Source organism: Leptonychotes weddellii, chromosome 2, assembly GCF_054177405.1.
Source record: "Leptonychotes weddellii isolate Sample4059 chromosome 2, ASM5417740v2, whole genome shotgun sequence".
NCBI lineage: Eukaryota > Metazoa > Chordata > Mammalia > Carnivora > Phocidae > Leptonychotes > Leptonychotes weddellii.
The window spans coordinates 30,385,829-30,406,741 of record NC_138370.1 but is presented as its reverse complement, the minus strand read 5'-3'; the positions used below and the strand labels follow the sequence as shown (position 1 = coordinate 30,406,741).

General features: G+C 35.1%; 2 protein-coding genes across 2 annotated transcripts in view; one reads left to right on the top strand and one right to left on the bottom strand.

Annotated features, from left to right (window-relative positions):
• Positions 1-20,913, bottom strand: part of LOC102740164 (A disintegrin and metallopeptidase domain 3-like) — a 425,273-nt gene that overhangs the window by 125,826 nt on the left and 278,534 nt on the right. The gene's annotated exons all lie outside the window — the stretch shown is intronic.
• Positions 1-20,913, top strand: part of LOC102740462 (disintegrin and metalloproteinase domain-containing protein 18) — a 180,222-nt gene that overhangs the window by 77,361 nt on the left and 81,948 nt on the right. Inside the window, exons 15-16 of the mRNA XM_081812865.1 lie at positions 5,691-5,805; positions 5,921-6,159. Coding sequence (XP_081668991.1) covers positions 5,691-5,805; positions 5,921-6,159 — 354 coding nt within the window. The remainder of the gene's footprint in view (positions 1-5,690; positions 5,806-5,920; positions 6,160-20,913) is intronic.

Sequence of the window (20,913 nt, the reverse complement as noted above, 5' to 3'; positions counted from 1 at the left end):
GGGGGGTGGGAGGATGGGTTAGTCTGGTGATGGGTATTAAAGAGGGCACGTTCTGCATGAAGCACTGGGTGTTATGCACAAACAATGAATCATGGAACACTGCATCAAAAACTAATGATGTAATGTATGGTGATTAACATAACCATAAAAAATTTTAAAAAATACCTTGAAAAAATGAAAATGTATACACAACATACCAGAATGTTTGATGTAGCAAAGCAGCTGTAAGAAGGAAGTTTATTGTGATAAATCTCTACATTAAATAGAAGAAAGATCTGAAATAAACAACCTAAATTACACCTCAAATACTAGAAAAAGAAGAATAACTGATGTATAACTTGAGTGGAAGAAAGAAAATAGCATAGAGTGGAAAGAAATGAGACTAAAAAGTCAATAGAAAAGACCAATGATACTGACAGTTGATGTTTTGAAAAGGTAAATAAAATCATCCAACCACTAGCTAGATCTACTAAGAAAAAAGAAATATAACTCAAATAGCTAGAATTAGAAATGAAAGAGAAGACATTATAACTGACATCAGAGAAGCAAAAAGAATCATAAGAAATAACTATGAACAGTTTTATGCCCCAAAATTGGACAAGGTAGAAGAAATGGATAAATAACCTAGACACATACAATCTACCAACTGAATCATGAATGAATAAAAAAATCTTAACTAACCAAAACAAATGAGATTGAATCATTAATCAAAAACCTCCCCAAAAACAAAATTCCAGACCCAGATGGCTCCATTAGTGAGTTCTAACAAGCATTTAAATAATTAATAACAATCCTTGTCAAAATCTTGTAAAAATCAGAAGAGGGAAAAACCCTTCTGAAGTCATTTTACAAGGCTAGTATTACTCTAATAACAAAGCCCCACTGGCAAGGATATTATAAGAAGAGAAATAATAGACCAATACTCCTGATGAACATAGATGCAAAAATCCTCAAGAAATTTTAGAAAATTAATTAAAGAGTCCATTAAAAGGGGGATGGCTGGGTGGCTCAGTTGGTTGAGCACCCAACCCTTGATTTCAGCTCAGGTCATGATCTCAGGATTGTGAAATTGAATTGGGGCTCAATCAGCATGGAGCCTTCTTAAGATTCTCTCTCTGCCCCTCCACTCTTGTGCGCTCTCTCTCTAAAAAAAAAGAAAAGAAAAAAAATTACATTAAAAAGATCATACATCATGATGAAGTGACATTTATTCCAGTGATGCAGGGATGATTCACCCTCCACAAATCAACCACTATGATACACCACATTAACAAAATAAAGTACAAAAATAATATGATTATCTTAATAGGTACAGAAAAATCATTTGACAAAATTCAACATCATTTTATTATAAAAACATATTTGTATAGAAGGATTGTACGTCAACATTATAAAAGTCATATATGACAAGCCCACAGCTAACATCATACTTAATGGTGGTAGCTCAAAATTTTTCCTCCAAGACCAAGAACAAGACAAGGATGAATTCTCTTATTACTTCTATTCAAAATAATACTGCAAGTACCAGCCAAAGCAATTAGGCAAAAAGAAAAAATAAAAGGCATCCAAATAAGAAAGAAAGAAGTAAAACTGTCTGTTGTAGATGATATAATCTTACATGTGGGAAACCACAAAACTGTTAGAGCTAGTAAACAAATTCAGTAAAGTTTCAGGACACAATTTCAATATACAAAAATTAGTTGCATTTCTATACACTGATAATGAACTATTGGAAAGAGAAATTAATAACCCCTTTTATAACATCATAAAGAATAAAATACTTAGAAATGAATTTATCCAAGGAAGTGAAAGATATATATATATATTGAAAACTATAAGAAATTGATAAAATAAATTGAAGAACACACAATAAATATAAAGATATTCTCTGCTGATGGATTGGAAGAATTAATATTGTTAAAATATCTGTACTACCCAAAGCTATCTACAGATTCAATGTAATCCCTATCAAAATTCCAATGTCATTTTTTACAGAAATAGAAAAAAATTTAAATTATATGAAACCACAAAAGACCCTAAAGAGCCAGAGCAATATTGAGAATGAAAAATAAGGCATCACACTTCCTGATTTCAAAGTGTATCAAAAAACTATAGGGGCACCTGGGTGGCTCAATTGGTTGGGCGGCTGCCTTCGGCTCAGGTCATGATCCTGGAGTCCCTGGATCGAGTCCCGCATCGGGCTCCCTGCTCGGCGGGGAGTCTGCTTCTCCCTCTCCCACTCCCCGTTTGTGTTCCCTCTCTTGCTGTGTCTTTCTCTGTCAAATAAATAAAATGTTTAAAAAAAAACTATAATAATTAAAAGAGTATGATATTGGCATAAAGACTGACACATATTAATGGAACAGAATAGCCTAAAAATAAATACATGCACACACAATTGATTAATTTTCAACAAAGGGACCAAGATTATACAATGGATAAATGATAGTCTGTTCTATAAATCATGTTGGGAAAATTAGATTGTATCTCATACCATACACAAATATCAACTAAAGTGGAAAAAAGACTTGAATTTAAGATATGAATCTGTAAAACTCCTAGAGGAAAATATCCATAATAATTTCCTTAACAGTGGTCTTGGCAATGAATTTTTACTGTCACTGAAAGCAAAGGCAGCAAAAGAAAAATTACACAAGTAGGAGTACAACAAACTAAAAAGCTTCAACTTAGCAAATGAAATCATCCACAAAAGGAAAATGCAAACTATGGAATGGAAGAAAATTTTTGCAAACCAAGTATCTGATAAGGAGTAATATTTAAAATATGCAAGAAATCTTCCAACTCTTCCATTTTTTTTAATGGACAAAGGACTGGAACAAACATTTTTCCAAGGATATGTGAATGGCCAACAAGTACATGAGAAGGTATTCAGCATCACTAAATCATCAAGGGAATGCATATCAAAACTACAATAAAATATCAAATCACATCTGTTAGGATGACTATCATAAAAAGACAATGGATAACACCAGCAAAGATGTGGAGAAAAGGGAACCCTCATATAGTGTTTATGGGAATTTAAACTGGTACAGCCATTATGAAAATAATTTGGAGTTTCCTCAGTAAATTAAAAATAGAACCACCTTATGATCTAGCAATCTCACTTCTAACTGTATAACCAAAAGAAATGAAATCAGTTATTTTGAGGAGATTTAATTACAGCATTATTCATAATAGCCAAGGTATGGAAAAAATCTACATGTCCAGCAACAGATAAATGGATCAGAAAAGTGCTATGTATACAATGAAATATTGTTCAGCTTTAAAAAGAAGGAAATCTTGTCATTTGTGGCAACATGGTTGAACCTGGACATCTGTATGCTAAGTGAAAGGAGCAAAAGACAAATACTAAATAGTATCACTTTTATGTGGAATAAAAAAAATTAAACTCATATAAACAGAGAGTAGAAAAATAGTTGCCAGTGAGAAATAGAGATAAGTTAGTAAAAGGATACCAGTTTTCAGTTTTAAGATGAATAAAGTCCAAGGATCTGATGTATAATATGGTGACTATAATTGATAACATTGTATTATATAATTGAAATTTGGTAAGAGAGTAGAACTTAAATGTTCTCACACACAAAAAGGATAAATAAATGAAGTGATAAATGTGTTAATTAAGTTAATGGGGACAATCCTTTCACAATATATACATGTATGAAATCATCACTTTGTACACTTTAAATGTCTTACAAGTTTGTCAATTTTAACCCAATAAAGCTGGAAAGGTATAGTAACAAATACATTCTGGAGATCTACTACACAACATAGTTACTACAATTAAAAATATGGTATTGTATACTTAAAATTTGCTAAGTGGTAGTAGTTATTTTAAGTGTTCTTGCCACAAAATATTTTAAAATAATATAATAATAAATAAAATTATTATTATTATTGTTATTATTCAAAGGCAGGAGGAAACTTTGGGAAGTGGTGGATACGTTTACGTCCTTGATGATGAGTGTGTGTTTATCCCCAAATTCATCACATTGCTTACATTAAATATGTATAGCTTTGTAGATGTTAATTATAACTTAAAGTGGCTTAAAAAGTAGTTATAGATCCAAATTCAAGAACTAAGGGAATGGGGAGAGAATATAAAAACATTCAGGATCAAGTGATCTAGGGAGAAGCAGGATTTTCCTTAACCTCCAAAGACATGGTCAGGAAAAAATGTAAAATTCTTTGGTAAGCACTACACTCAGCATGCTTATAAAAAAAAAACCCTTGGTTCCTTTATGAAGATTATAAATAGCTGAAGAAACTATCTAGTTGGGTGGGACTAAGTTAGTATCCACCACTTTGCATCCAACTGAGTTTACTATAAATTAAGTATGACATGTAGAGGATGCAGAATTTCCCACATGCCCCAATGCAAGACTAATAGATCACAGAATAGTGATGAGGGTAGATCTGATAAGAAGACCCATATAATCTCCAAAAGACAAGATTTAATCAGTCACCCCTTGTTAGATACAGAGCACCAGTGATCAGGCAGACTGAGTTACACCACAGTAGATGTCAACAAAAATAGGAGGTAGTGATAAGCCAGCCATGCTTTATCTCTCTCCCTGATGAACAGAAGGCATGTCAACTACCCTTGGTCTAAGATTATTTGTGAAAGTATGGACAGAAAAGGTAGGAGAAACTCTAGCAAGCAGGACTTATCCAGATTTCATCTGAGATAATCATGGTGCATATATTTTCCTAAAATAAAATCTCTAACACAATTCACCTGCTTAAGCAGACTGATTCTTTTCCAGAAAAGAAAACCCTGTTAGTTCCAAGAATTCAACCATAAATACAAATTCCAAGAAAAACGACTTTGGGAGGAAGTGTTTGTAATCAATAGCCTGACTAGAAAGAGACCTACTATGCAAAGCTAGTTTAAGATATATGCCATGGAAAGAGAGTGGAGCCACAACCAAAAGAAGTATCTAGATCTAAGATAGACAACTTATGCTGGGAAGGAGAAAAGCTTGAAAATAGATTTAGATTTTGGCTCCCAATTTCACTTGAATCTTTCCTCATTGTGCCATTAACCTAATCTCTGTGATGTTAAAAGAACCCGAAATGGTCTTTTAGGAAAAATGAATAAAATTTTCTAAGAGAAGACTTTTGAAGAAATAATAATGACATACCTGACAAGCACATATCAATAGTTAAGAATAGTTGTTTCCATTGAAAATGAGAATTGATAGATCTGAGTGACTCCAAGAGCAAGAAATGACATAGATTACTTTCCAGGGCATAGTCTAGGAATATTGTAAGCCTTAGAGAAGCCAATATTCTATCCAGTGATAGATTATGAATGGCTAAATAAACTGTTTTGGGATAATGTTTTGTATGCTTGTGGCATAAAGGAGATCTCAAAGTTCCTTAATTCTCAAGAGAGAAGTGCAGAACCACTGGAAGTATCAGCATGTTGGAAAAATCTTGGGATCAAAATGAAGAGTCTGTATACTACAGAGATGTACAGATTAAAGTTCGTGGTAAGGACAATGGACATTAACAGAAGGGGCTCAAAAGATACATAGAGTTAATAAATGCAGCTAGCTACTCTCAGGAAATGTTGGGTAACAAATGACCAGGCTGGCCAAGCTATATCAAAGTGGAGGCAGGTGATGAATTTTCCCAAAGAATGTGGTAAACTATGATGAACGCGCTAGGTCAACTGGAGGCTAGACAAAAAGTTAAGTTCTGAAATAGAAAATGAAGTTATGACTGCAAATTTGAGTTTAGAATACAGTTTTCAATTCAGTTACAGTGCTAATCGATTGGATTGTATTCAGTTGTTTTGCATCATAGGATAATGTTATCTTGGCCTTTTTTTCTGCCAAAAGTTTTATACCATCTATTAAACATAAGTATTATAAGTAATATAACACTTATTTGGAAGTTGGTAACATTAAAAGGCAAATGATAAGGAATTTTGTTTTTCATTTCAGGGATGTTCTCTGTGGAAAATTAGCTTGTGTTTGGCCACAGAAGAATACTTATAAAAATGATATTCAATCTGCAGTTTATTCATATATTCAAGGGCATGTATGCATATCTATAACTACTGGGTCATCAGTGAGATCAGATGGAAGAGATTATGCCTATGTGGCTGATGGCACTGTTTGTGGTACACAAATGGTAACAAAACATGTTCATTTATATTTAGCTGTGTTAAATTATGTAATTATCAAATACTGTATTCCATGATGACTATCACAGTTATACTGAATGGATTTGAACCTGGTGCTGCCAATTATTTCCCATACAATATTGAAAAGATAATTAAACTAGGTCTCAGTTATTCAATGACTTTGCTTTTTGGATGTTATAACCAGTCATTGATCCTCATATGAGAAGATATGTATGTCTTTTAAGCACAACATTCCACTAAAATGAGAGGTGATTTTTAATTAGATCTTTGAATTCTAACAAATTTTAATCATAGAATTCTGAGCTTCCAGTTTTTCCTGCTTCACAAAGAAACATAACAGCTTTTATATTTCTTAAACCATTGGTTTACATTTATAAGCAAAGTATAATTGTGAGAGGTTTAGAAGAACCAAACAAGAAGTCTATACCAGGAAAGCATGGTTACAGTGATACACAAGCTTACGTCCATATGCGTATATACATACATATGAGCATTTGCACTTATATGGTCATAAAATAAAGGGAGAACAAAGATGGTTCAGAGGCTGTTAGTCAGTTTGGAAGTACAAGTGCACACATTCCAGAAACTATAAGTCATCTCAGATTTAAAGTAACATTCAAACTTACTTGTTGAATTAAAAATAAAACAAAACCTTGAAATGGTGAATCAATTAGCCATTTTTTTATTTTATACTGTATGTTCATTTATTTTTTGTTGAGGTATGTTTGACACAAATATTAGTTTCAGATGTACAACATAATAATTTGATGTACACATTGTGAGATGATCACCACAATAAGTCTACAGTCCATCACCTACAATATATTATTGACTATATTCCTCATGCTGTGCATTATATCCTCATGACTTATTTTATACCTCTATGCTTGTACTTTTTAATCCTCTTCATCTCTTTTGCCCTACCCAAACCCTTCCCCTCTGACAACCACCAATCTGTTCTCTGTGACTGTAAGTCTGGGTTTTATTTTGATTGTTTTGATTTTTAGATTCCACAGATAGGTGAAATCATATGGTATTTGTTTTTTCTCTCTCTTATTTCACTTGCATAATACCCTTAAGTTTCATCCACATTGTCACAAATATCAAGATTTCATTATTTTTGTGGTTAAGTAGTAATGTATTGTAGATATATACCACATCTTCTTTATCCATTCATTTATGGGTGAACATTGGGTTGCTTCCATATCTTGGCTAATGCTGCAATCAACAGAGGGGGGTACATGTACCTTTTTGAATTAGTATTTTTATTTTCTTCAGATAGATATCCAGTAGTGGAATTACTAGATCATATGGTAGTTCTATCTTTAATATTTTGAGGAAACTCCATACTATTTTTCATAGGGTTTTCACAAATTTACATTCCTACAAATAGTGTACAAGATATTCCTTTTCTCCATATCCTCACCAACACTTGTTATTTCTTGTCTTTTTTATTCTAGCCATTCTGACATCTGTACAGTGATAACTCATTATAGTCTTGATTTGTATTACCCTGATGAGTAATGATGTTGAGCATCTTTCCATGTGCCTGTTAGCCATCTCTATACCTTTTTTGGAAAAATGTATTCAGATTCTTTTTCCATTTTTTAATCAGAATTTTTTCTGTTATTGAGTTATATGAGTTCTTTATATATTTTGGATTTGAGCCCCTTAATGAACATATTATTTGGAAATATCTTTTTTCAGTAGGTTGCCTTTTTATTTTTCAGATGGTTTCCTTCACTGTGCAAAAGCTTTTTAGTTTAATGTAGTCCCATTTGTTTATTTCTGTTTTTTTTTCTCTTGCCTTTGATGTCAGATTCAAAGAAAAATCTTTAAGACTGTGTCATGGAGTTTACCACCTATGTTTCCTTCTAGGAATTTTATGGTTTCAGATATTACATTCATGTCTTTAATATATTTTGAGTTAATCTTTGTACATTTTAAGATGGTGGTCCAGTTTTATTCTTTTAAATGTAGCTGTTAGTTTTCCTAACACCATATTTTGAAGACATTGTACTTTCCTAATGTATATTTTTGTCTCCTTCATTGTAAATTAATTGACTATATATGCATAGGGTCCCTATTCTGTTCCACTGGTTTATATGCCTATTTTGATTTCTGTACCACACTGTTTTATTTGCTACAGCTCTGTAGTCTAGTTTGAAATGGAAAATGTGGTATCTCCAGCCTTGTTATTCTTTTTGAGGATTGTTTTGTCAGTTCACTGTCTTCTGTGAATTCATACAGATTTTAAAATTATTTTTGTTTTCATTTTGGTGATGAATGCCTTTGGAGATTTGATAGGGATTTCATTTAATCTGCAGATTGCTTTGTGTAGTATTGATATTTTAACAGTATTTATTCTACCACTGCATGAGCACAGAATATCTTTCCATTTATTTGTGTCTTCTTCAATTTCATTCATCAATGTCCTGTAGTTTTTTTTTATTATGTTATGTAAATCACCATACATTACATCATTATATTGGATGTAGTGTTCCATGATTCATTATTTGCGTATAACACCCAGTGCTCCATTCAGTACATGCTTTCTTTAATACCCATCACCAGGCTAACCCATCCCCCCATCCCCCTCTCCTCTAGAACCCTCAGTTTGTTGCTCAGAGTCCATCGTCTCTCATGGTTCATCTCCCCCTCCAATTTCCCCACCTTAATTTTTCCCTTCCTATTAACTTCTTCTGTTTTTTTTTAACATATAATGTATTAATTGTTTCAGAGGTACAGGTCTGTGATTCAACAGTCTTACACAATTCACAGCGCTCACCATAGCACATGCCCTCCCCAATGTCTATCACGAGCCACCCCATCCCTCCCACCCCCCAACACTCCAGCAACCCTCAGTTTATTTCCTGAGATTAAGAATTCCTCATATCAGTGAGATCATATGATACATGTCTTTCTCTGATTGACTTATTTCGCTCAGCATAATACCTTCCACTTCCATCCACGTCATTGCAAATGGCAAGATTTCATTCCTTTTGATGGCCACAGATTATTCCATTGTATATATATACCACATCTTCTTTATCCATTCATCTGTCTATGGACATCTTGGCTTAATATGATTTCAGTTTTCTTGAATTTACTGAGTCTTGTTTCATGCATAACATGTGATCTATCTTGAAGAATATTCCATATGCACTTGAGAAAGATGTTTATTTTGCTCCTTTTGGATGGAATATTCTCTATATATCTTTTAAGTCCATCTGGTCTATGTGATGTTTAATGCTAAGGTTTCCGTTTGTGATTTTCTGTCTGGATGATGGATTCATTGATTTTAGTGGGATGTTAAAGTGTCCTACTCTTATTGTATTCATCAGTTTCTCCTTTTAGTTCTATTAATTTTGCTTTATGTGTTTTGATGTTTCTATATTGGGTGCATATATATTTATAAACATTACATCTTCTTGCTTGATTGACCCCTTTATCATTCTATAGTGCCTCTCTTTGTCTTTTATTATAGCCTTTGTTTAAAGTCTATTTGTCTGGGGTGGGAGGGATAGGGTGGCTGGCGGATAGACACTGGGGAGGGTATGTGCTATGGTAAGTGCTGTGAATTGTGTAAGACTGATGAATCACAGACTAGTACTCCTGAAACAATACATTAATAAAAAAATAAAGATGTTAATAAAAAAAGACTATACTTAATGAGCATTGAGTAACATATGGTTCTGTTGAATCACTATATTGTATAGCTGAAACTAATATAACACTGTATATTAACTATACTGGAATTAAAATTAAAAAATAAAGTCTATTTGTCTGATATGAATATGGCTATACCAGCTTTCTTTTTGTTTCCATTTGCCTAAGCTATCTTTTTCCATTCCTACATTTTCAGTATGTGTGTCCTTACTTCTGAAATAAATCCTTTGTAGGCAATATATAGATGTGTTTTGTTATTTTATCCATTCAGTAACTCTCTGCCTTCTGATTAAAGTTTTTAGACCATTTACATATAATGTAACTATTGATGCATATGTACTTATTCCTATTTCATTCATTGTTTTCTGGCTGTTATTGTAGTTTGTCTCCTTTTCTTTCTCTTCTTTTCCCTTGGTGTTTTGATAACTTTCTTAAGTGTTATGTTTACATTTCTTTCTCATTTTCTTCTGCATGTTTACTATAAATTTTTGCCTTCTGGTTACCATAAGGCAAAATATGTATAGCAACTATATATATATATATCCTCCTATGTATAGTAACTTAAATTTTAATACATTCTAAAACTTTAAATTTTTGCTTCCCACATTTTATGTTTTTGGTGTCACATCTTACACCTTTTTTATTGTTATCCCTTAACTAATTATTGCAGATTTAGTTAATTTTACTATTTTTATCTTTTAACATTCATAGTAGCTTTATAACTGTTAATTGACTACCTTTATTAATTTTTTGCAGTGAGATTTTTACTTCTGTATGTTTCCTGTTATTTTAATTTCTGTTATTTCTTTCCACGTTGTTGCAAGTGACAAGATTTCATTTTCTATGGCTGAATAATATTCCATGGTATATATATATACCACATCATCTTTATCTATTCATCAGTTGATGGACACTTGGGTTTTTCAATAGTTTGGCTATTGTAGATAATGCTGCTATAAATATTGGACTGCATTTATCCTTTTGAGTTAGTATTTTTGTGTTCTTTAGGTAAACGCCCAATAGTGCAATTGCTGGATCATTTAATTAATTAATTAATTAATTTATTTATTTATTTATTTATTTAAGATTTTATTCATTTTTTGACAGAGAGAGACACAGTGAGAGAGGGAACACAAGCAAGGGGAGTGGGAGAGGGAGAAGCAGGCTTCCCGTGGAGCAAGGAGCCCAATGCAGTGCTCGATCCCAGGACCCTGGGATCATGACCTGAGCCGAAGGCAGATGCATAACGACTGAGCCACCCAGGCGCCCCTGCTGGATCATTTTAATTATGATGTGTCTTGGTGAATTGCCTTAGGTTCATCTTATTTGGAACTCTCTGAGTTTCTTAGACCTGGATGTCTGTTTCCTTCCCTTTGTTAGGAAAAATTTCAGTTGTTGTTTTCTCAAATAAGTTTTCTGTACCTTGGTCTCTCTGTTCCCCTTCTGGAACACCAATAATGCAAATGTTATTCTGCTTCATGTTGTCTCAAAGGTCTCTTAAGTTTTCTTCTTTTTTTAAAGTTCTTTTTTTTTCTTTTTGCTGTTCTGTCTGGATGAGTTCCATTGCTTTGTCTTCCAGTTTGCTAATCCATTCTTCTGCTTCACCCAATCTGTTGTTAGAACCTCTTGTGAATTTTTTTTTTAGTCATTGTATGCTTCACTCTGTGACTTTTATTTGGTATTCTTACATTTTCTTTTTTGTTGCTGACTTTCTCATTGTGTTCATCCAGTCTTCTCCCAAGTTCAGTGAGCATTTTACAACCATTATTTTGAATCCCTTATCTGGTAGGTTACTTATCTTCATATCATTTAGGACTCTTTTCCTGTGTTTTTTTTTTTTCTTGTTCTTTATTTTGGGTTATAGTTCTCTGTTTCCTAATTTTGCTTGACCCTCTGTGTTTATTTCTATGTATTAAATAAAACAGCCACTTCTCTCAATCTTGAAGGGGTGGCTTTTTGTACATGATCAACTTTCTTTTTCAACCTTATCCTAGCTCTTGATTATCTCTCAAACCTTTGTGATTGTCTAACCACCTGATTTTTTCTTGATTCATCCCTATTTTTGAGAGTGTGCCAAGACCTCTCAATATTCAATGAGAGGAATCTCATTTAGCACCTAGTTTCAGGTTGATTGGAAACCAGACCCTTAGGCAAATATGTAAATATGTAAAATATAAACATATATGTACAGTCCTATGGGACTGCAGTTATAATCCCTGCTGGAGGCCAGTCCAGGAAAGCTGGAAGTGTCCTTTTGGTGATAGCTGCAAAAATTGAGGTTGCAGATAAGGGCATATGCTCCTTTCTGTGAGGTCTCTTTGAGCTGTAGTGAGGCCCAGAATGTGTGCAAGGATGGTGTCTCCCTGCTTACATTTCCTGGAGTGGTTCCTTAGCCTCTACAAGTGGAAGAAATTTGAAGACTGTCCCTCAGGCTGAAGCTCCATACTTCATAAATAGGCTTTTTCCACAGGAAGACTGGGGTTGTGTTTCAGTCTGTTGTCTGTGTAGTAACCTGGGTGTGGTGAACAACCAAGAACTGCACTTCCAATTTTCACATTCCCTTGGAGCTTAGGAATACCAGCCTCCTTGGCCACCAGAGCCAGGTAGATCAAAGGGCATTCCTTGTGTGGATTATCCATGCCTACTAGATTTGCATATACAGTTGGAGAGTATAGGGATTAGAGCATGTTTGCTGGCTTAAGAAAGGTAGTGATAATATATCTTAACTGCACATTTCCATAGGTCAGGTTGTAGCTGAGAGTCCTTATCTGTGTGTGTATGCTGGCTTTAGTTTCAGAGTGGGAGAATGCCACAGCCACTTGCTCTCCCCAGCCCCAGCCAGAGAGCAGAGGAGTGTCAGAATTGTCCATGCTCACTGATTTTATCTAGTGAGCATGAGAATGTTCATGTTCACTTGCCCGAGCCAGATAGAGGGAGAGTGCTACAACTGCCTGCACGACCAGACTTCAGTAAGGCAGTAGGATAGTAGTTAAATGCTGACCCTTTCTTGTCTTGGCAAGGTGGAGGGAATGTGCTGTATCTGAACTTCCTCCCCGTGCTAACAGGATAGAAGCAGAGTGCAAAAATGGTATCTGCCCATGCCTCTGACTCCAAGGAAGTCTCCTCCACCAGAGACTTTTGAATTAGCAAATGAATCTCCTTCACATATATTCATAATGCTTTTCAAACTGCTAGGGGATTTTGTGTTTGTTTTTGTTTGTTTGGTTTTGCTGGATTTTAGCTGAGTGAGACCATATGTAAGCTCTTTAAAAGGGGAATCTCAGGTTTGTATAGCACTTGGGTCCCTTGGGCATCAGTCTCTTTGGTTTTCTAAGCCATATATTTTGGGGGTTTGTGTTTCCAGCACAGATCCCTAGGGTTGAGATGACTATTGTGGGAGCACCAACCCCTTGCTGCTCTAGGAGAAACACTAGACTGGTGAGATCCATATTTATTGTGGGATGCCATGGCATGGCAGTTTTTGGTGAGATGATATTTCTGCCTTCCTACCCATTTTGATCTGGTCTTTGTATCCTTTGTTATGGAGAAACAGTTTATCTAGTTTTCAAATCTTTTTCAGAGGTATGATCCATATGTAGCTGTAGAGTTGGTGTCTCCATAAAAGGTTGTGGTTTTAGGATATTCATATGCTACCATCTTACAGAAGTCCTAGCTAATTGTTATACCTGGGGCCAGCAATCCTATTCCCTTGGGGAAACTGCTTGTTGTGGTAGACAGCTTCTAAAATGTTTCCAATGATCCCACTTCCTGTTATTCACTCCTTTTTGTAATCTCCTTCCTTTGTATTTGGGCTGGATATAGTGGCTTGTTTCTAACAAATGGATTATGGCAAACATTATAGGATGTCATTTACAAGATTAGGTTAAAAAAGAGTGACTTCTGTTGTGCATGCACTCTCTCTTGCCTTCTCAGATTGCTTGCTTTGCTGAAACAAGCTACCATGATGGAGAATCGCACATGGAAAAGCAATCGTGGTCAGTGAAGCAGTGAGACTCTCAATTTAACAGCCTGTAAGAAACTGAATTCTGCCAAAAACCACATGAGCAAGCTCTGAAGAGAATATTTACAAGTCAGACTTTCAGATGAGACAGGAATCCCAGATGATACCTTGATAATAGCTTTATCAGAGACTGGAGAACCCAGCTAATATATATTTAGATTCCTGATCTGCAGAAACTCTGATATGATATATGTGTGTTATTTAATGCTATTAATTCAGTGGGTAATATGTTATACAGCAATATATAAGTGATAGAGATTTGGGCACCTACGAATATGGTGCAGTTGTATCAAATAAAATGTAGGTGTGACTATAGAAACAGGAAGTTTGTGGGTGCTAGAAGAATATTGAAAACCATGATAGAAATGAAGCAACTTTTAAAGGAACCTCCATATTGTTTTCCACAGTGGCTGTACCAGTTTACATTCCCACCAACACTACATGAATATTTCTTTTTCTCCACATCCTAAACAACACCTGTTGTTTCTTATGTTGTTGATTTTAGACATTCTGACAGGTGTGAGGTGATATCTCATTGTAGTTTTGATTTGCATTTCCCTGATGATAAGTGATGTTGAGCAACTTTTCATGTGTCTGTTGACCGTCTGTGTGTCTTCTATGGAGAAATCTCTGTTCATGTCTTCTGCCCATTTTTAAATTGGATTATTTCTTTTTTGGGTGTTGAGTTATATCAGTTCCTTATAAATTTTGGATACTAACCCTTTATTGGATATGTCATTTGCAAATATCTTCTCCCTTTCTGTGGGCTGCCTTGTAGTTTTGTTGATTATTCTCTTTACTGTGCAGAAGCTTTTAATTTTGATATAGTACCAATAGTTTATTTTTTGCCTTTGTTTCCCTTGCCTCAGGAGACATATCTAGAAAGAAGTTGCTATGGCTAATGTCAAAGTTATTGGTTGTGTTCTCTTCTAAGATTTTTATGGGTTTCACTTTGAATTTATTTTGGTGTGTGGTGTAAGAAAGTGGTCCAGTTTCATTCTTTTGAATGTTGCTGTCCAGTTTCCCAACACCACTTACTTAAGAAACTGTCTTTTTCCCATTGGATATTCTTTCCTGCTTTGTCAAAAATTGATTGACCAGGGCGCCTGGGTGGCTCAGTTGGTTAAGCGACTGCCTTCGGCTCAGGTCATGATCCTGGAGTCCCGGGATCGAGTCCCACATTGGGCTCCCTGCTCAGCGGGGAGTCTGCTTCTCCCTCTGACCTTCCTCCTTCTCATGCTCTCTGTCTCTCATTCTCTCTCTCTCAAATAAATAAATAAATAAAATCTTTAAAAAAAATTGATTGACCATATAATTGTGGGTTTCTTTCTGGATTTTCTATGCTGTTCCATTGATCTATGTGTCTATTTTTGTGCCACTACTATACTGCTTTGATTACTATAGTTTGTAATATAACTTGAAGTCTGGAATTGTGATGCCTCCCAGTTTGCTTGTCTTTTTCAAGATCGCTTTGACTATTCAGGGTCTTTTGTGGTTCCATATAAATTTTAGGATTGTTTGATCTAGCTCTGTGAAAAATACTGTTGGTATTTTGATAGGGATTGCATTAAATGTGTAGATTGCTTTGGGTAATATAAACATTTTAACAATATATGTGTTTTCAATCCATGAGCATGGAATGTCTTTACATTTTTTTGTGTCATCTTCAATTTCTTTCATCAGTGTTTTATAGTTTTCAGAGTATAGGTCCTTCACCTCTTTGATACCCCTAGGTATCACCTTAAGATACCCCTAGGTATCACCTTAAGATACCCTTAGGTATCTTACTGTTTTGGGTGCAATTGTACATGGGATCAATTCCTTAATTTCTCTTTATGTTGCTTCATATATATATAACAGATAGATGATAGATAGATAGATAGATGATAGATATAGATAGATATAGATAGATAGATGATAGATAGATAGATAGATAGATAGATAGATAGATAGATAGATGATAGATAAGATAGATGATATGCAACATATTTTGGTACATTGTTTTTATATACTGCAACTTTACTGAACTTGTATATCAGTTCTAGCAGTTTTTTGGTAGAATCATTCAGGTTTTCTATACAGTATCATGTGATCTGCAAATAGTGAAAGTTTTACTTTTTCCCTGCCAATTTGGATGCCTTTTATTTTATTATTTTATTTTATTTTATTTTATTTTATTTTATTTTAATTTGTTGTTTGATTGCTCTGGCTAGGACTTCCAGTACTATGTTGAATAACGGTGGTGAGAGTGGACATCCTTGTTATGTGCCTGACCTTAGGGGAAAAGCTCTCAATTTTTCCCTATTAAGGATGATGTTAGTTGTAGGTTTTTCATGTATAACCTTTATTATTATGAGGTATATTTCCTCCAAACCTATTTTGTTGAGGGTTTTTATCATGAATGGATAATGTACTTTGTTAAATGCTTTTTCTGCATCTATTGAGAGGATCATATGTTTTTTTATTCTTCTTCTTATTGGTGAGATATTATCACATTTATTGATATGCAAATATTGAAACACTCCTGTGACCCAGGAATAAAATGCACTTGATTGTGGTGAATGATTTTTTTAATGTATTGTTGAATTTGGTTTGCTAGTATTTTGTTGAGAATTTTTGCATCTGTATTCATCAGAGATATTGGCCTGTACCTCTCTTTTTTAGTGGTGTCTTTATCTGGTTTTGTCATCTGGGTAATGCTGGCCTCGTAGAGTGAATTTGAGTTTTTCTTTCTTTTCTATTTTTTTGGAATAGTTTGAGAAGAGTAAGTATTAACTCTTCTTTAACTGTTTGGTAGAATTTGCCTGTAAAGCCATCTATCTTGTCCTGGACTTTTGTTTGTTGGGATTTTTAAAATTACTGACTCAATTTCTTTGCTGGTTATTGGCCTGTTCAAATTTTCTTTTTCTTCCTGTTTCAGTTTTGATAATTTATATGTTTCTAGGAATATATCCATTTCTTCTAGGTTGTCCAATTTGTTGGCATATAGTTTTTCATAATATTCTCTTACAATTGTTTGTATTTCTTTGGTATTGATTGTTATTTCTCCTCTCTCATTTGTGACTTTATTTACTTGTGTCCTTTCTCTTTTTTTCTTGATAATTCTGGCTAAAAGCTTATCAATTTTATTGATTGTTTTTTCAAAGAAACAGCTCCTGGTTTTATTAACCTGTTCTATTGTTTGTTTGGTTTTTTTTTTGAATTTCTGTATCATTGATTTCTGCTCTAATCTTTATTATTTGTCTTCTCCTGCTGGATTTTAGCTTCATTTATTGTTCTTTTTCTAGCTCCTTTAGGAATAAGCTTAAGCTTTTTGAGATTTTTCTTGCTTCTTGAGGTAGGCCTGTATTGCTGTAAACCTCCCTTTTTGAACCACTTTTCATGCATCCCAGGGTTTTGGACTGTTGTGTTTTCATTTTCATTTGCTTCCATGTACTTTTTTATTTCTTCTTTTATTTGATGTCAATCATTGTTTAGTAGCATGTTATTTCACCTCAATGTATATGTGGTCTTTCCAGATTTTTTTTTTTTGGTTCATTTCTAGTTTCATAGCTTTGTGGTCAGAAAAGATGCATGGTATGACTTTGATCTTCTTGAATTTGTTGAAGTTTGTTTGGTGGGCTAATGTGATCTAGTCTAGAGAATGTTCCATGTGCACTTGAAAAGAATGTGTACTCTGCTGTTTTAGGATGGAATGTTCTAAATATATCTGTTAAATCCATCTAGTCCATTGTGTCATTCAAAGCCAGTTTCTTTGTATTTCTGTTTGCATGATCTGTCCATCAGTGTAAGTGGTGTGTGAAAGTCCCCTATTATTATTGTATTATTGCCAATTAATTCCTTTATGTTTGTTATTAACTGTTTTAAGTATTTGGGTGCTCCTATGTTGGGTGAATAAATATTTTCCATTATTATATCTTCTTGTTGGATTGTCCCTTTTATTATTATATGGTGTCCTTCTTTGTCTCCTGTTAAAGTCTTTATTTTAAAATCTACTTTTTTCTGGGGCACCTGGGTAGCTCAGTCAGTTGGGCGTCTGCTTTCAGCTCGGGTCATGATCCCAGGGTCCTGGGATCAAGCCCCACGTCAGGTTCTCTGCTCTGCGGGGAGTCTGCTCCTCCCTCTACTTGCCACTACCCCTGCTTGTGCTGTCTCTGTCAAATAAATACATAAAAAATCTTAAAAAATAAATAAAATCTACTTTTTCCTATATAAACATTGCTACTCCATCTCTCTTTTGATATCCATTTGCATGATAGATGTTTCTCCATCCTCTCACTTTCAATCTGCATTTGTTTTTAGGTCTAAAATGTGTCTCTTATGGGCAGCATATAGATGGGTGTTGTTTTTTATACATTGTCACCCTATATCTTTTGATTGGAGCATATAATCCATTTACATTCAAAATAATTTTTGATAAATATGTTTATTGCCACTTTATTACTTGGTTGTTTCTAAAAATTTTCTCTTATCTTTTCTTGTCTTTCATGCTTTGCTGATTTTCTTTAGTGATATAACTGGATTTCTTTCTCTTTATTTTTTGCATATTTATTAGTGGTTTTTGATATATGGTTACTATTAGGTTTATATATAACTTCTGCCTATAGCAGTCTATATTAAGTTGATCATTGTTTAAGTTTGAATCCATTCTTTTCTCCTCAGCTCTCTATGTCTTAAGTATATGTTATTATATTTATATCCTTGTGTGTGTGTGTGTGTGTGTGTGTGAGTTCCTTCACTAATTATTTACAAAATTATTCATTTTTACTGCTTTTGTGTTTCCTACCTCTATACCATCACTTTTGGTTTCTCCTTTCCCCTCAAAGTGTCCCCTTTAACATTTCTTGCAGAGCTGGTTTAGTGGTCATGACTTCCTTTAGTTTTTGTTTGTCTGGGAAGCTCTTCATTTCTCCTATTTGAATGATAGCCTACCTGGATAGAGTATTCTTATTTGCAGATTTTTCCCATTCAGCATTTTGAATATATCATGCCACTCTCTTCTGACTTTCAGAATTTCTGTTGAAAAATCTCCTGCTAGCCTTATGGGTTTTCCTTGTAAGCTACTGACTTCTTTTGTCTTGCTGTTTTTAATTTTTTTTTCTTTATCACTATATTTTGTAAATTTAATTACAATATGTCTTAGTGTGGGTCTGCTTTTGTTGATTCTGGTGGGGGTTCTGTGTGCCTCCTGGATCTAGATATCTGTTTCCTTCTCCAGATTAGGGGAAGTTTTCAGCTATTATTTCTTCAAATGAATTTTCTGCCTCTTTTCTCTCTCTTCTTCTGGGACTTCTATAACATGAATGTTATTAAATTTGATGGAGTCACTGATTTCCTTAAGTCTTTCTTGTTTTGCATAATTCTTTTTTCTGTCTTTTGTTTAGTTTGGTTACTTTCCATTACTATTTCTTTTAGGTCACTAGTTCTTTCCTCTACTCCTTCCATTGTGCTGTTCATTTAATCAAGCCTGTTTGTCATTTTGTTTAATGTTCCCCTATCTCTGCTATGTTATTCCTTATTTCTGTGTTCAGTGTCTCACTCATGTCTTCCACTCTTTTCTCAAGTCTGGTGAATATTTTTATGATCATTGCTTTAAATTCTCTGTCAGGCATATTACTTATATCTGTTTCAATTAGCTCTCTGGCTGTAGCCTTGTCCTGTTCTTTCTTTTGGTATAAATTTTCCTGTCTCCTCATTTTGTCTTCCTCTCTGTTGCTGTTTCCATGTGTTAAGAAAGTCAACTGTATCTTCTGCTCTTGAAAGTAGTGATACTATGAAGAAGCAGTCCTGGAGTGCCCTGCAGTGCAGTGTCTCCTGTTCACCAGAATCTAACAATTCAGGAAATTATCCTATATGTGTTGTTTATGCCTTGCTGTTGTGTCTGAGTCACTTTTCCTTTCAGTGCTGTAGTCTTCACTGACTATCTGCCTATTTTGGGCTATACTTGCTCTCTGTGATGTTAGCAGGACCCAGGCAGTCCAGCTCTAGGGGACATGTCTGCCAGGGAAACTGGGAGTGGGGTGCAATGTTAGGAAAATTTGCACAGGTCACTAGTCCTACACCAGATCCCCCAAAGCACTGTGGGGGCTGAGATTTCTGTGTAAGGGCAGCTGGGTGAGCAAGGCTGGGCATGGTGCCCAAGGATGGCTGGGTGTGGCTGGGCCCAGTATGACTAGGTGGCAGGGGCCTGGGGCTGAGCAGAGTGTGGTGACTTGGCCAAGTGGGGTGACTGCTGTGTACCTGGTGGCTTTGCATGATGTGGGACCGCAGCTGGGGCCACACGAATGGGCACAGTGCACAAAGGTGGCTGGTTGGGCAAAGTGTGCAATGGTAGCTGGAGGCAAATGGTTGCATGTGGTGCAGTAGATGTGCATGTTGTGCTGTGGCAGCTGTGCACCTGATGGCTACTTGGGGCATATGTGTAGCTTTGACAAAATTTGCCCTGAGGCCAGGGCCAAGCCTAGCAGGTTTGGAGTGGGCTAGTCCTTAGGAGAACTCATGGGCATAGCTCACTGGAAGAGGGTTAGGTAGCAAGTGTCTGTGAATTCCTTCCTCTTGCAGGTGGCTCTGTGCTTATGCTGTGGGGCTGGGGAGGAAAATGGTGTCTTTCAGCTCCCTCATTTTCAGAGAATTCACCCAACACACTCTGAAATCAGTATGAATAGATATACCTCCTGTTTTCCCCCAGAGTTGTGTTAACTGTCATTTTTATGTTGCTTCTCTGTGGGCTGCTGTCTCTTTAAGGGCCGTGACCCAGCTATCACTCACCTTCTTCAGGTAGCCAGTGCTGAAGCAGCAGACTTTTAAACCTCCAGGCTTCAAGTACCACTGGTTTTATAAACTCACAGAATTCAGCCTCTCTTTTTTATTAAGATTGTATTTTATTTTTTAAAGATTTTATTTATTTATTTATTTGAGAGAGTGAGTGAGCAGGGGGAGGGGCAGGGGGAGAGGAGCTCTGGTAAGCACTGTGAATTGTGCAAGACTGTTGAATCTTAGATCTGTACCTCTGAAACAAATAATGCAATATATGTTAAGAAAAAAAAAAAAA